At 37.1% G+C, this 14,917-nt stretch overlaps 1 protein-coding gene across 7 annotated transcripts in view; it reads right to left on the bottom strand.

Annotated features, from left to right (window-relative positions):
- DNAH12 (dynein axonemal heavy chain 12) overlaps positions 1-14,917 on the bottom strand; it is a 210,157-nt gene that overhangs the window by 169,459 nt on the left and 25,781 nt on the right. For all 7 annotated transcript variants that reach the window (XR_008297110.1, XM_053219197.1, XM_053219193.1 and 4 more), the window contains 5 exons: positions 11,932-12,067; positions 8,855-8,980; positions 7,119-7,253; positions 6,577-6,770; positions 5,671-5,914 (listed from right to left, as the gene is read on the bottom strand). Coding sequence is in view for 6 of the 7 variants with exons in the window: in XM_053219197.1 (XP_053075172.1) it covers positions 5,671-5,914; positions 6,577-6,770; positions 7,119-7,253; positions 8,855-8,980; positions 11,932-12,067 (835 nt within the window). In the remaining variant the exon portion in view is untranslated. The remainder of the gene's footprint in view (positions 1-5,670; positions 5,915-6,576; positions 6,771-7,118; positions 7,254-8,854; positions 8,981-11,931; positions 12,068-14,917) is intronic.

Here is a 14,917-nt window from a genome sequence, read left to right as displayed (position 1 = left end):
TTTGCAATGTATACAAATATCAAATCATTATGTTGTACTCCTGAACCTAATACAATGCTATATGTTATTTATATCTCAATAACGATTTAATTATATGGTATGTTAAGGGGTAATAAATGATACAGAAAATAGGGAAATTAGAGCAGGATAAGAATCAGAACCAGTGGGGGTATCAAGCAAGATGCTCAGGGAAGGCTTCCTGGATATGGTGATAATTTGAACAAAGATTTTAGGAGGGGAGGATATGAGACAAGAGCATATGTAAGTGAAGAGAACAGTAGGCAGGGGTAATAGCTGAAGCACAGGCCCTCAGGCAGGAGGGCTTAAGAAATGAGAATGGGGGGCAGTATGGCTGGGGCATCCGCTGTGAGGGGCAAGAGAAGGTGGAGGCAAGGTCAGAGAAATAAAGAAAAGTTCAAGTGAAGTTAGAGGGATAAAGAGGAGCCAGATTATGGAGTGCTATGTAAACTTTTTATCTGAGTAAAACATGAAGGCTTTGCAGAACTTTGACGAGAGGAGTAACATGATCTGACTTAATTTTTCTAGTTGCTCTATTTTTAACAGACGATGGGATGAAGGTAGGGGCAAAGGTAGACACAGGGAAACCCATTAGGACCTTTTTGTAGAAATCCATGTAAAAGATGATTTAACGTGGACCAGGGCGATGGCAATGGGAGAGTGAATTTTGAGTTTGCCACGTAGTTAGATATCCAAGGAAAGGTTACAAGTAGGAGGTTGTATATATGAATCTTGGGACTGGCTAGAGAAGTCTGGGATACCAGTTAAAGATCTGGGACTTGCCAGCATATAATCATGTATAAACTCATCTATATTTTTGATGAGACTGATGAGATCATCAAGAGAGTTAAGGTAGATAGAGAAAAGGGCCAATGACTGAGCCCTAAGAACTTCCAACATTAAGAGGCTGGGAAGAGTAAGAAAAAATAGCAAGGAAAAATATAGTGATGCTACTAGTGATATGGGACAGTTTATTTATCTTCCATCTCAAGATGACTTCCAGAGATGATGACACTATGCCACGGTGATAGAGATGATGATGATGTGACGGTGGTGATAAGAAAAGAAAGGAGAGGGGTGCCTGGGTGGCTCAGTCTGTCAAGCATCCAACTCTTGGTTTCTTCTCAGGTCATGATCTTGCAGTTTGTGAGTTCAAGCCCCAAGTTGGGCTCCACACTGACAGCACAGAGCTTGCTTGGGATTCTCTATCTCTCCCTGTCTCTCTGCCCCTCCTCTTGTCACACACCAAAATATTTAAATAAACTCACTCTCTCTCTCTCTCTCTCTCAAAATATTTAAATAAACTTAAAAAAAAAGAAAAAAGAAAAGAAATGAGAATATCATGAGGATAGATTTTAAAAGGATCATATAAGCTAAATGTGAACAATGAACTGTAACTAAGTTCCTTACTCGGCAAATTAGGAAAAAAAAAAGAGAGAAAATTTAAATTAACAACATTTGGAGGACTCCAAGCTGTATTACAAAGCTGTAATCATCAAGACAGTATAGTACTGCCACAAGAACACTCAGATTAATGGAACAGAAAACAGAACTCAGAAATGGACCCACAAACATATGGCCAACTAATCTTTGACAAACCAGGAAGAATATCTAATGGAATAAAAACAGTCTCTTCAGCAAATAGTGCTGGGAAAACTGGACAGCGACATGCAGAAAAATGATCCTAGACCACTTTCTTACACCACACACAAAAAGAAACTCAAAATGGATGAAAGACCTAACCATAAGACAGGAAGCCATCAAAAGCCTTGAGGAGAAAGCAGGCAACAACCTCTTTGACCTTGGCCACAGCAACTTCTTACTCAACCCGTCTCCAGAGGCAAGGGGAACAAAAGCAAAAATTAACTACTGGGACCTCATCAAAATAAAAAGCTTCTGCACAGCAAAGGAAACAATCAGCAAAACTGAAAGGCAACCAACAGAATGGGAGAAGATATTTGCAAAAAACATATCAGATAAAGGGTTAGTATCCAAAATCTATCAAGAACTTCTCAAACTCAACACCCAAAAAATAAATAATCCAGTGAAGAAATGAGCAAAAGACATGAATAGCTGCTTCTCCAAAGAAGACATCCAGATGGCCAACTGACACATGAAAAAATGCTCAACATCACTCATCCTCTGGGAAATACAAATCAAAACCACAAGGAGATACCACCTCACACCTGTCAGAATGGCTAACATTAACAACTCAGGCAACAACAGATGTTGGTGAGGATGTGGAGAAAGAGGATCTCTTTTGCACTGCTGGTGGGAATGCAAACTGGTGCAGCCACTCTGGAAAACAGTATGGAAGTTCCTCAAAAAATTAAAAATAGAACTAGCTTATGACCCAGCAATTGCACTACTAGGTATTTATCCAAGGGATACAGGTGTGCTGTTTCAAAGGGGCACATGTACCCCAATGTTTATAGCAGCACTATTGACAATAGCCAACGTATGGAAAGAGCCCAAATGTCCATCGATGGATGAATGGATATAGAAGATGTGGTATATGTATACAATGGAGTATTACTCAGCAATCAAAAAGAATGAAATCTTGCCATTCGCAACTATGTGGATGGAACTGGGGGGTATTATGCTAAGTGAAATTAGTCGGTCAGAGAAAGACAAAAATCATATGACTTCACTCATATGAGGACTTTAAGGGACAAAACAGATGAACATAAGGGAAAGCAAACGAAAATAATATAAAAACAGGGAGGGGACAAAACAGAAGAGACTCATAAATATGGAGAACAAACAGAGGGTTAGTGGAGGGGTTGTAGGAGGGGGGATGGGCTAAATGGGTAAGTAGCATTAAGGAATCTACTCCTGAAATCATTGTTGTATATATGCTAACTAACTTGGACGTAAATTTAAAAAAAAAAATCAAATTTAGGGGCACCTGCGTGGCTCAGTCGGTTAAGCGTCCGACTTCAGCTCAGGTCACACGATCTCACAGTCCGCGAGTTCGAGCCCTGCATCGGGCTCTGGGCTGATGGCTCAGAGCCTGGAGCCTGCTTCCAATTCTGTGTCTCCCTCTCTCTCTGCCCCTCCCCCGTTCATGCTGTGTCTCTCTCTGTCTCAAAAATAAATAAACGTTAAAAAATTTTTAAAAAATTAAATTTAAAATATTTGAAAAAAAATTTTAATAAAATAAAATGAAAAAAAATTTTAAATTAATTAACAATATTTGGAATTGGAATGAAAAGGGAATTATCCATACAGATTCTTCAGACATTAAAAAGATAATAAAAATATTATGAGCAACTTTATAGTAACAAATTCAACAACTTAGAAGAAATGGAAAAGTTCTTTGGAAAATACAACTTATCAAAATTGACACAAAATTAAATACAAATCTGAATATCCCTATATCTATTAAAGAAATGGAATCCTTTTCAAAACCTTTCCCACAAGAAAATCCAATGACTTCACTGGTGAATGTGCCTCTAAAATATTTAAGAAATAATTAATACCAATTTTATAGAAAACTCTTTCAGAAAATAGAGAACATAAAACTCTCCAATTTCTTTCATAAGGACATCATAATCCTGATACTGAAACCTGGCAAAGACATTACAAAAATGTTAAGACCAACATCTCTCCTGAATTTAACCCCAAAAACCCTCAATAAAATGTTAGCAAATAATAAACTATGGAAGTACTAGAAGAAAACATTATCTTGGAATGAGGAAAGCATTTCTAGCTATAATTTAAAATTCAGTAGACAAAGGAAAAGAATGGGGGCACCTGGCTGGCTCAGTCATTGGGGCATGCGACTTTTGATCTCAAGGTCATGGGTTCAAGCTCCATTTTGGGCATAGAAATTACTTAATAAAAAAATAAAAATAAAAAAGGAATAGAATGATGACTACATAAAAATAAAAAACCTTCCTTTTCCATTTACTTCAGGAACAATAAATCTAAATTCAAATAAAAAGGCTTCTGCAAGGCAAGATACATGATAAATAAAGTCAAAAAACAAATATTTGCGAAATACATCATACATAGAAAAAGCCTAATGTCTTTAATATATGTGAATTACATATATATATACTTACAATATAATACCCTGGGAAATTAATGTGTCTTAGAAATATTAATATAATCAATATTAATGTATAAATAATATCTATATATATTATATCCTAGAAATCAGTAAGAAAAAGATCAATAATTCAATAGACAAATAGACAATGATAAGACCAAACATTTCACAAAGAAATACAAAACATTCTTAAATATATAAAAATATGCTTAACGCTTTACATAATAAGAGAAATAAAAATTCTCTTATATTAGCAAAAACTCAAGTTTGATGATATTCTCTTGTTGAGGGTGGTGAGAGTTTAAACTGGGATAGCCCCTATGTAAGGTAATTTGACTATAGATTTTATTCTGGCATTTACTCTTCCAGAATTTGCTTTTTAGTCATACTTGCACTCACATGAAATCTTATACCAGGATATAACACTATATAGGTGTAACAAAAAAAAGAGAAAAAGTTTGTATGTGATGAGGAAAGGTCTCTAAGATAAAGTAATCAAAACAAAGAGGGAAAATAATACATATAGGACACTGTATTTTATGTAAAAAGATGGAAGAATAAGAACATATGTTTATATGGTTGTATGTGTAACAAAACTCAAGTGTATACACGAAAGTAGTAACATTGATAACCTGAGTTATACAGGTAGAAACATGGGAAGGAGACTCTTCGGATATATCTCTATTTTTTAAGCCACATAAATATATTAAATATTGAAAACGATTTTAAGTAGTTTCTTTAAAAAAAATCCAGGCAGCTCATGGAATCTCTGAGAGTGCTAGATACAGACACAAACAATGCTTAAAATCCCATCCAAGTTTCCACTGCATTGACAATGGAAATGGCACCACCCCTGGAACCCGGCCACTACTGCCTAGGGAAGCTGGAGTCCTTATTAACTGTCACAAAAACTGTTAGTATTTCTTCATTAAAAATGACTTGAGGGGTGCCTGGGTGGCTCAGTCAATTAAGCGTCCACCTCTAGATTTTGGCTCAGGTCATGATCTCAGTTTGTGGGTGAGAGCCCTACACTGGGTTCTTTGTTGGGTATGTGGAGCCTGCTTGGGATTCTTTCTCTCTCCCTCTCTCCTTCTCTCTCTCTCTGCCCCTTGCCCCCTGCCTTCAAAATAAATAAATAAACATTTTTTTAAAAACACAACTTGAAGCACGGGAGGCTAAATACCTTGCCTAAGATATGCTACTAGCAAGTGTGAAATTGTGATACAAACATAAGTGGTATGACTTTAAAACTCCCCCAACTAACTGGTATCCTGTGCTGTTGCCCTTAGATAGGCTGACTGGTCTGCTCTAGTAATTTTTTACCCTCTTTATATCATTGTAGTTAGTCATTCTAGTCTTTTCTATTTGCCACACATAGTCCTATGAAAGGATTGCTTTCAATGACTTTATTGGGGAAGAATGAAGCATGGATTTAGTAATAGATCAAGTAATAGATCTAATAGATTAGTAATAGATCAAGTTTTCCAGATTCAGCTTTGGTTTTGCTTTCCAAATCATTCTATGTCTCTTCATTAGCACTGGATGATGTGAACAGCTCTGGCCAGGACTTTCTAAAATGTCATTAAATATGTTCATACCTTAAAAACTTTAATCTGCTCCATTACTGTGGAGCACATAATAATAGTAGGATTCTCTTTCGGTTCTTCTTCCAGTTTGTCCTCTCCCAGAGACCGCTTTTTTGCTGCCTTTCTTTTTTCTTGCAATTCTTTCTTATGCTTCATTTGGAAAAATTTCAGTGTCTTAAAAACTTCTCGGGAAAATTCATCTACATCAGCTTCCATGTTTTCTCCATTGAGGTCCAAAAAGCCTCCATCCATCCACCTGGATTGAAAGAAAAAATACTAAACTCAGAAATGTCTGGAGTGTAAAGGGGGACTTAGATATTCTTTAGGCTCGACTCTCATAAGAGAAACAACTGTGGGCAAGAGAAGTTACGTTTTTCTTAATCACACAGGTAGAGCTGATCATAGAAAGAGAAGATTAACACCATCATCTCAGCCACGCTGCATGTGCTACAATACCTATCAGACTATAAATGGATGACTAAGGATAGCCAAATAAAATGCAGATTTGACTCCAAAAATATTAGTCAAAGTCATTAATTGCATAAAAAAGTGAATCAGTTCTGGAAAACCCAAGTGACACTTTACATATTATATTGGTAAGGGTAGGTGCTACCTTAGCAATGGTTGACACTTCTGTGTGACACTTGGTTCTCTTTCAAATGGATGAATACTTTCAAACACTTAACCAACAACAACATCAAATATCACTGCAACATTTTACAAGTCCTTCCATATCATTTGCTTAATTTTTAAAAAAATGTTTATTTACTTTCGAGAGAGTACTAGCAGGGGAGGGGCAGAGAGAGAGGGAGACACAGAATCCAAAGCAGGCTCCAGGCTCTGAGCTGTCAGCACAACCGACTGAGCCACCCAGGTGCCCCAGATTTGCTTAATTTTTATTACACTAACAAAAATTACCGTTTTTCTGTTCGCTGCCACTTGAGAACAAAATTAAAAAACTTCTGATAGGGCTCAATGTTCACTTTTAATTTATCCAGTTCAGGATATTTTGTCAGTTCCCATTTGAAAAGTTCCTCTTCCTTATTAATAAACTGAACTGCTTCTTCAGACTCCTGAATACGTTTCTGTAGTTGCCTTACATCTGTCACATACTGAAAGCAAATAATTGTTTATCTCAAGAAATATCCAAGTAACGTTATTAAAATAAGATTATATGACACTGCATGGGCTGTGTTCTTGCATTTATATTAAGGCTTTAAATATCAATTTCACAACAGAACTATGGTATAGAGTACAGAGCAAAATGTATGGGTCTGTCTATTTTACAGATAGAAAACTAAGTCACAAGAAAGATACATGAATAGTACCAGCTCAGGCCTAAGAGTCAGACCTTGTTTGCCAGAGTAAGCATATGTTTTTCATGTTTTTAAGTGTATGCAAACATGTCGTGTATTAATCCACAAGCTTGTCATAGCTACCGTCTTCTGTGTTCATCACACCTGTTGCATGCGGTCCAGTTCTGCAAATTCTGTAAACTCTTCCATGCGGCGTGATTCCTTTTCTATTTCCAAAATCAGTTTCTCTCTCTTGGCTATCAGCTCATTTTCTTTTTCATGTTTTGCATTCTCAATAAGCTTTTTAAGAGACAATTTAATCAGGTTAATTATTTTGTTACAAAGGAAATTTATCAAATCAGAAATCTGAATGCTTTTTGTAGTAATAAAAACCACCACAGAAGTAAAAATGAGTACAAGAATGAAACACCGACCAGTATAAAAATGCAAATAATAATAAACCACACAGAAAATTTTCCCTAGCTTTCTGAAGTGATGGTAACAATTCTTACATATTAATTAGATACTTTATTTAACAGATCCCGTGTGTCAAGAACTATTCAACACGTTACTTATATTAGCACAGTTATTGTTATTATTCTTATTACTTCAGAGATGAAGACATTTAGACTTATAGAAATCAAGAGGTATGCCCAACGTCACAAAGTCATAAAAGTCAAGACCTGCATTAGAACTTGGGTTTATCTGACTGAAGTCCATGCTTTTTATTACTACACCATCTCACTTCCCACCATAGGAGAGACTGCTTTACACTAGAACTTTTCCAAAATCTAAAGTATACTCAGTCTGATACTGGGCAAGTTACTTAACTTCTCTGAGACTCATTTTTCTCATCTATGAAATGGGGAATTAGGAACACCTGGGATTTTTGCGAGTATTAAATGAGTTACTAAATGCAAAGAACTTAAGGCAGTGTTTACTATTATTATTATTATCAACTTACAACAGTTCTGACCTCTTTTTTTTTCGGTTTCATTTGCAAAGTTTTTATTAGGACCTTTTATATATGACCTTTAGAGCTCATAAATCACATTCTTAATCTGGCTCTGCTTACTACTTTTTCCCTCCAAGAAGTCTCCCAAAGTTATAAAAAATAGAAATTTATAAATATACATTGAGAATTATGCACAGTTTTTACACAATAATAGTCGGGTCGATGTTTCCGGCTGTCTAATCATCTCCCAGGACCTCTCATCTGAAACAGAATGATGGACTCTGAAATCTCGACAGCAGAAATGGCAACTGTGGCCCCAACCCACCATCCGCCCTCAGCATCATGGCACTGGGCAGGTGTTGGTTTTGGACAGTCATGGCAAAAGAGGAACTGCAGAAATGCTAGTTGGGATGGCGGTGCTGTGAGCAGAGGACAGCAAGCGGGGAAGGTTTCAGCCCTGTATCTGCCACAGCTCATACCTGGGACTGTATTTAAACTCTTGGCCCAAGAATCGCCAAGAGCCGAACCACAGACTCAGCATAGGCCCAATCTGACTGTGGCCAACTGGAAGAGTTCCAGGCCATTACAAACCTGAAAAATGCTTCCTTGGTCCAGAGTTGGGGAACCCAAATGTCTCCCTAGTCTGTCGTCCTCAGTCACTAACAAGCAGCTCTTTCCTTCCAGGCAAAGGGATGGAGTGCCTGGAGCTACAGTGAGGCCAGAGGGACATGGTAGCTGCTGTCAAGTAGTTCTGACCTCTTTAATGTCAGTCCCACTTCTTACCAGACCCTGTATTAAGCCTAACATCCTGTCCTAAGCCTGCAGGACCATAAACGTTGCTGGCCCCAAACTCATATTGATACACGAAGTTACTTTTTAAAGGTAGATTAAATAAATGTGCTTAAAACGTCAGAATACAAAAGTACATACTGAAAAATATATTCACCTCATCATTTTCACCAAAGATGGGATTAATTTTCCAAGGCCACATAAGGACAGTTGAATTTAAAGCTAAGTCTTCTGGAGGAAATAGGAAAACATCTAAAAAGTAACTCATTCGGCGTTTGGATTCCTACAAAAGAAAACTCCAGGTATAATACACCATATAGGAAATAAACGCATTAGGGAAAAGAAAAGAACCAACAATTTCTAATACTCTTTCAAATTTCAATTTGACTCAGATTATTAACTGATATTTCATATGACCCAAATCACATGGGTATTTCAGTAGCTGTAGGATTATTTACTTGCTTCACACCACACAGCTGTAGACTTCTATGCTGGAAATAAAGCATTTTAAAGGTTTTATCTTTAAAAAAATTTTTTAATGTTTATATATTTTTGAAAGAGAGAAAGACTGCGTGAATGGGGGAGGGGCAGAGAGAGAGGGAGGCACAGAATCCGAAGCAGGCTCCAGGCTCTGAGCTGTCAGCACAGAGCCCAATGCGGGGCTCGAAACCACCAATTGTGAGATCATGACCTGAGCTGAAGTCAGACACTTCACCAACTGAGCCACCCAGGTGCCTCTAAAGGTTTCATCTTGAAGTTGACTAACCATAAAGGTACTCTTGGTCCTCCTTGTGCATGACTGAAAAAGGTGATCAAATATGCAGCTTTTGTTTGACACTTTCAACTTTTGATTTCAAAGAATTTTGTATTTTTGGGGTGCCTGAGTGGCTCAGTTGGTGAAGCGTCTGACTTCAGCTCAGGTCATGATCTCATGGTTCGTGGGTTTGAGCCCCATGTTGGAGTCTGTGCTGACAGCTCAGAGCCTGGAGCCTGCTTCAGATTCTGTGTCTCCTCTCTCTGTTCCTCCCCCACTCAAACTCCCTCTCTCTCTCTCTCTCTCTCTCTCTCTCTCTCTCAAAAAATAAAGACTTAAATTTTTTAAATGAATTTTATATTTTTTATTATTATGTATTTATTTTTGAATCTTTGGTGACATAGATTTTAGCATCTTTTGTTTTGTTTTGTATCTTCAATGACATTATCACCTTTCTCGCCTACCACTGACATACAGCAATTGTCCAAGAAGAGTTTGGGGTGAAAGTCAGATCCTGTTTCCCATAGTAAGTACATGTTTTTCTTACATATTTTTCCTCTTTGCAAAGGGGAAAAATAACCTTTAAACCAGTAGATTGACATGAATGGATAAATTGAGGACCTTTACCTCCTATCGCTTTCATTGATTCATCTGCAGTGCTGTAATTTTTAAGAATTAAAATACATATTGAGGAGGGCACCTTTTGGGATGAGCACTGGGTGTTGTATGGAAACCAATTTGACAATAAATTTCATATATTGAAAAAAAAGAATTAAAATACAGACTCAAAGATCTAATTTACAAGTTTTTGGTATGACATATATAGTATATATGTATATAATATGTATATAATGTGTACAATGCATATTATATTGCATGTATAAATATAACTTTCAAAACTTCATCTATGCAATTAACTATATTAATAGATTAAAGAAGAAGCATAGATGCAAAAAAGAAAGGATTTGATAAAATTCAACATCCATTTATAATATAAAAAAAAAAAAACCTGAAAGGTACAGCCTCCAGTTATGGAATGAATATGTTACGGAGATAAAAGGTACAGAATAGGGAATATAGTCAATGGTATTGTAATAGTGCTGTATTGTGCAAATATGGTAACTACATTTGTGAGCACAGCATAAGGTACAGAGTTGTCGAATCACTATGTTGTAAACTTGAAACTGATGTGACATTGTGTGTCAACTATACCTCATTTTTTTTTAAAACGGGGGGGAGCTCAAAATAAACAAATAAATAGCACCTAATAGAAGAGCACATACTAATCCGATAAAGGTACCTATTAAAGAAACACACACACACCAAATGTCATACTTAATAGTGAAATATTGAAAGCTCCCCCTTTGAGGTTGGGACCAAGTGATTACTGTACTAGAGTCCTAGTCAGTCCATCGTAGCAAAGAAAATAAACAAGATTTTGGAAATGTGTAATGTTTATGAGGATAGAACCAAAACTCTCATTATTTGCAATTTATATGATGGTTTATGTAGACATCCCCCAAAAATCTCAACTATTAAGATAAAGAAGGGAAATAAAACATATGTAACATTTTTGAAGTTAAAGTTTTTAAAGAAAAAAGAAACCTCAAAAATTAAGAAAAAAATTAGCAATAGATATTAAGGTATACATAACAATAAATTTATATTATAGCCCTAAGTAGAAAATAAATATCCCTTAGTTCATAGTGATATGAATAAGTAATTGAATAAATTAATAAGTGGAAAAGCAGACAAATCTCTCATGCAGAAGAAATCCAAATAAATTATGTAGCTACTCCATGGTAAAGGAGGAGAGCATAACTCCCCAATTCTGAAGTGTGGGTTGCATATAGTGACTTCCTTCCAGAGAGGACATCACAGAAAGGGGGAAAAAAGAGTGGAGAGACTTGATAAACACTACTTAAGACTAGTGGTCAAGGTCAACATTAATAGTGATAAGTCATGTTGATAATATGTACCCTTGATAGGATGTGATGATGTGTGTACACTTAACCTTTGTGATTCTCTTTCCAAAAGCCCACTACCTCAGTCTAGTCAAGAGAAAAACATCAGATGAATTCCAACAGAGGGCCATCCTATGATATACCTGACCTGTACTTCTCAACACTGTCAAGGCCATTAAAGAGCAAAACAAAACAAAACAAATCTGAGAAACTATCAGAGCCCAGAGGAGCCTAAGAAAACACAACTAGAGGGGTGCCTGGGTAGTTCAGTTGGTTAAGTGTCCGACTTTAGCTCAGGTCACAATCTCACAGTCGGTGGGTTCAAACCCTGCATCAGGCTCTGTGCTGACAGCTGAGAGCCCGGAGCCTGCTTCGGATTCTGTGTCTCCCTCTCTCTCTGCCCACCCCACCCCCATACTCTATCTCTCTTAAAAATAAACATTAAAATTAAATAAATAAATAAATAAATAAATAAATAAATAAATAAATAAAATATTGTAATTAAAAGATTCTTACCTTGATCCGTAAAATCAACTCTTGAATCCCTATAGTCCGGGCTTTTTCTACATAAGATATCAGATCCATCATCTCTTCTGTTGTCTCAGGGACTTTTAATGCATGCTCTTTAATTGCTTCAAAATCACTGCAGATACTGACACAATGCTCCGCTTTACTATGGTTACAGTAATTAATGCTATATCATATTTGATATATGTGTTATAAATATTACAAAATATGAACCGTGATAGCCTCAAAATATTAAATTACTAAGACGTCTTGAAACATTTAAGGACAACTTAGCTGATGTAACTTCGTATACATCATACATCTACAAAAATCTATGAAATTGACATAACGTTTTTATGTAGAAATTATGGTATATTAGAAAAAAATTTTCTATGGATCTCTTCAACTCTCTTGAACATCCAGCTAAGCAGTATGATGTAGAGTGTACTTAGGATGGTAAGCAGGCCAATGTGAATACAAAGAAGGGGACATTATGAAGCTGGAGAGGTGAGCAGTAATTAGATCACGTAGGGCTTAATATGTCATTCTTGATTTTCAAAAATTTAGGAGGGATGCAACAAAGTGGACAATGCCAAAAAGACAGGTGATCCTACAAAGGCACTTTCACCTTGCTAGAGCAGAATCTGTGTCCCTTTGGGAGAGACAGTACCACAAAAGACAAAGGCAGACAAAATGAGAGCAAATGATTGGCCCAAACAGATGCTAAACTAAACAGTGAGTAAGAAAAGCGTTCTTTAATGATTATTTATTTAATAAATTGTACCTAGTGGCACACATTCCTCCTTTTGATGTTATCTATCTCAAGTAGGGAATTTAAATGGAAAAGAATGAAAGAATGAACTAGATAGAGGAAACTGGACAAATTTTCAGCTGCTCTTATGTCATGGGTTTATAATAATATACAGTTATTTTGTTGGAAGTGACAGAATTTTCCAGAAAAGTCACAGATACCACAAAAATAAATACCAAAAAATGTTATGTTAAACATAAATCATTTTTTGATTAAGGCATTGTTGTGGCTCTTATTCCATGGGATTGTTAGAAACGAATGCTTTGCCATTGTTGATATCTTTTTGTGTAGTATACTTTTGTACAAAGCATGCCTGACAATACTTCACTTTTTGACAGTCAAATTTTAAGTTTATTTATTTATTTATTTATTTATTTATTTATTTATTTGTTTGTTTGTTTTTGAGATAGAGCAGGGAAGGGGCAGAGAGAGAGGGAGACAGAGAAGCCCAAGGCAGGGCTCCAGCCCACGAACTGTGAGATCCAGACCTAGCTGAAACTGAGACAGACACTTAACTGACTGACTAAGCCACCCAGGTGTCCCTGACAGGCATATACTTTTTGTTTACTTAAAAATATTTATTGATGTGATGGCTCCCTTCATTGGGTGACTATTCTACACCAAGCACAGTGCCAGATGCTTTACAAACATAATCTGTGGAGGTTCCTGGGTGGCTCAGTCAGTTAAGCATCCAACTTGAGCTCAGGTCATGATTCCACGGTTTGTGAGTTCAAGCCCTGCATTGGGCTCTCTGCTGTCAGCACAAAGCCCACTTCAGATCCTCTGTCTCCCTCTCTCTCTGCCCCTCCCCCTTGCCCCCTCATGCTCACATCTCTCTCTCAAAAATAAACATTTAAAAAAATGTAATCTGTGATCCTAACATTAGTCCTTCAGGGAAAGTATTATTTTTCACAGCTGGCACAGCAGAAAACTGAGGCTCAGGGAAATTAACTAACTTGCCTGGAGTTATAGAACTAGTTCATTACAGAGCCAGGATTCAAATCTAGATCTTTCTGACTCTAAAGCACATGATTTTCTCACATTGCTTCTGGGAAAATAAACATACTAGCTAACATTGATTGAATGCCATGTCCCAGGCACTGTGCTAGGTGCTTTACATGTATTAGTTTTAGTCCTTACAGAAGTTACAAACTAAGATTCTTTTGGAGACAGGCAGGTAACAGATGAATTAAATGAGTTGGATGATGAGTTGATTCAGCAGTGGGTGAACAAACCAAAGGACACATTCCATATAAAATGGAAACTGCTTCTCAGTTCCACCTACCACTGCTGGCCCAACAAGGCACAGTCTTCCCACCTTTTCAAGAAAAGTAAAAGATCTGGATTGTGTGTGGGTGCGTGCGTGTGTGTGTGTGTGTGTGTCAACATTTTGAAATGCTGACAGCTAATTCAAAATGTGTTTAGACAGGGGCACCTGGATGGCTCAGTCAGTTGAGAATCTGACTTCGGCTCAGGTCATAATCTTGCAGTTCTTGAGTTCAACCACCACATGGGGCTCACTGCTGTCAGTGGGGAGCCCACTTCAGATCCTCTGTCCCCATCTCTCTCTGCTCCTCCCCTGCTCTCTCTCTCAAAAAATAAAATAAAATACAGGGCTCCTGGGTGGCTCAGTTGGTTAAGCATCCACTTTCAGCTCAAGTCATGATCTCACAGTTTGTGAGTTCGAGCCCCGCATCAGGCTCTGTGCTGACAGCTCGGAGACTGGAGCCTGCTTCGGATTCTGTGTCTCCCCTTCTCTCTACGCCTCCCCTGCTCACGCTCTGTGTCTGTCTCTCAATAATAAATAAACGTTAAAAAATTTTTTAAAAAAATAAAAATAAAAAATAAAATAAAATAAATTTCTAAAATGTGTTTAAACATGGGTGCCAGGGTGGCACAGTCAGTTAAGTGTCTGACTTGGGCTTAGGTCATGATCTCGCAGTTTATGAGTTCGAGACCCACGTCAAGCTCTGTGCTGACAGCTTGGAGCCTAGAGCCTGCTTCAGATTCTGTATCTTCCTCTCTCTCTGCTCCTCCCCTGTTCTCTCTCTCTCTCTCTCTCAAAAATAAATAAACATTAAAATACGTTAAAAAAATGAAACCCAGCATGAGACAAGGAAAAAGTGTCTGCATGACATATCCAACTAGCAAGCCACTAGTTTATGAATCTAATTTTACAACCAC

The sequence above is a fragment of the Acinonyx jubatus genome, chromosome A2 (genome assembly GCF_027475565.1).
Source record: "Acinonyx jubatus isolate Ajub_Pintada_27869175 chromosome A2, VMU_Ajub_asm_v1.0, whole genome shotgun sequence".
Taxonomy (NCBI): Eukaryota; Metazoa; Chordata; class Mammalia; order Carnivora; family Felidae; genus Acinonyx; species Acinonyx jubatus.
Note: the sequence above shows the minus strand (reverse complement) of the source record. Positions and strands in the feature narration are given on the sequence as shown.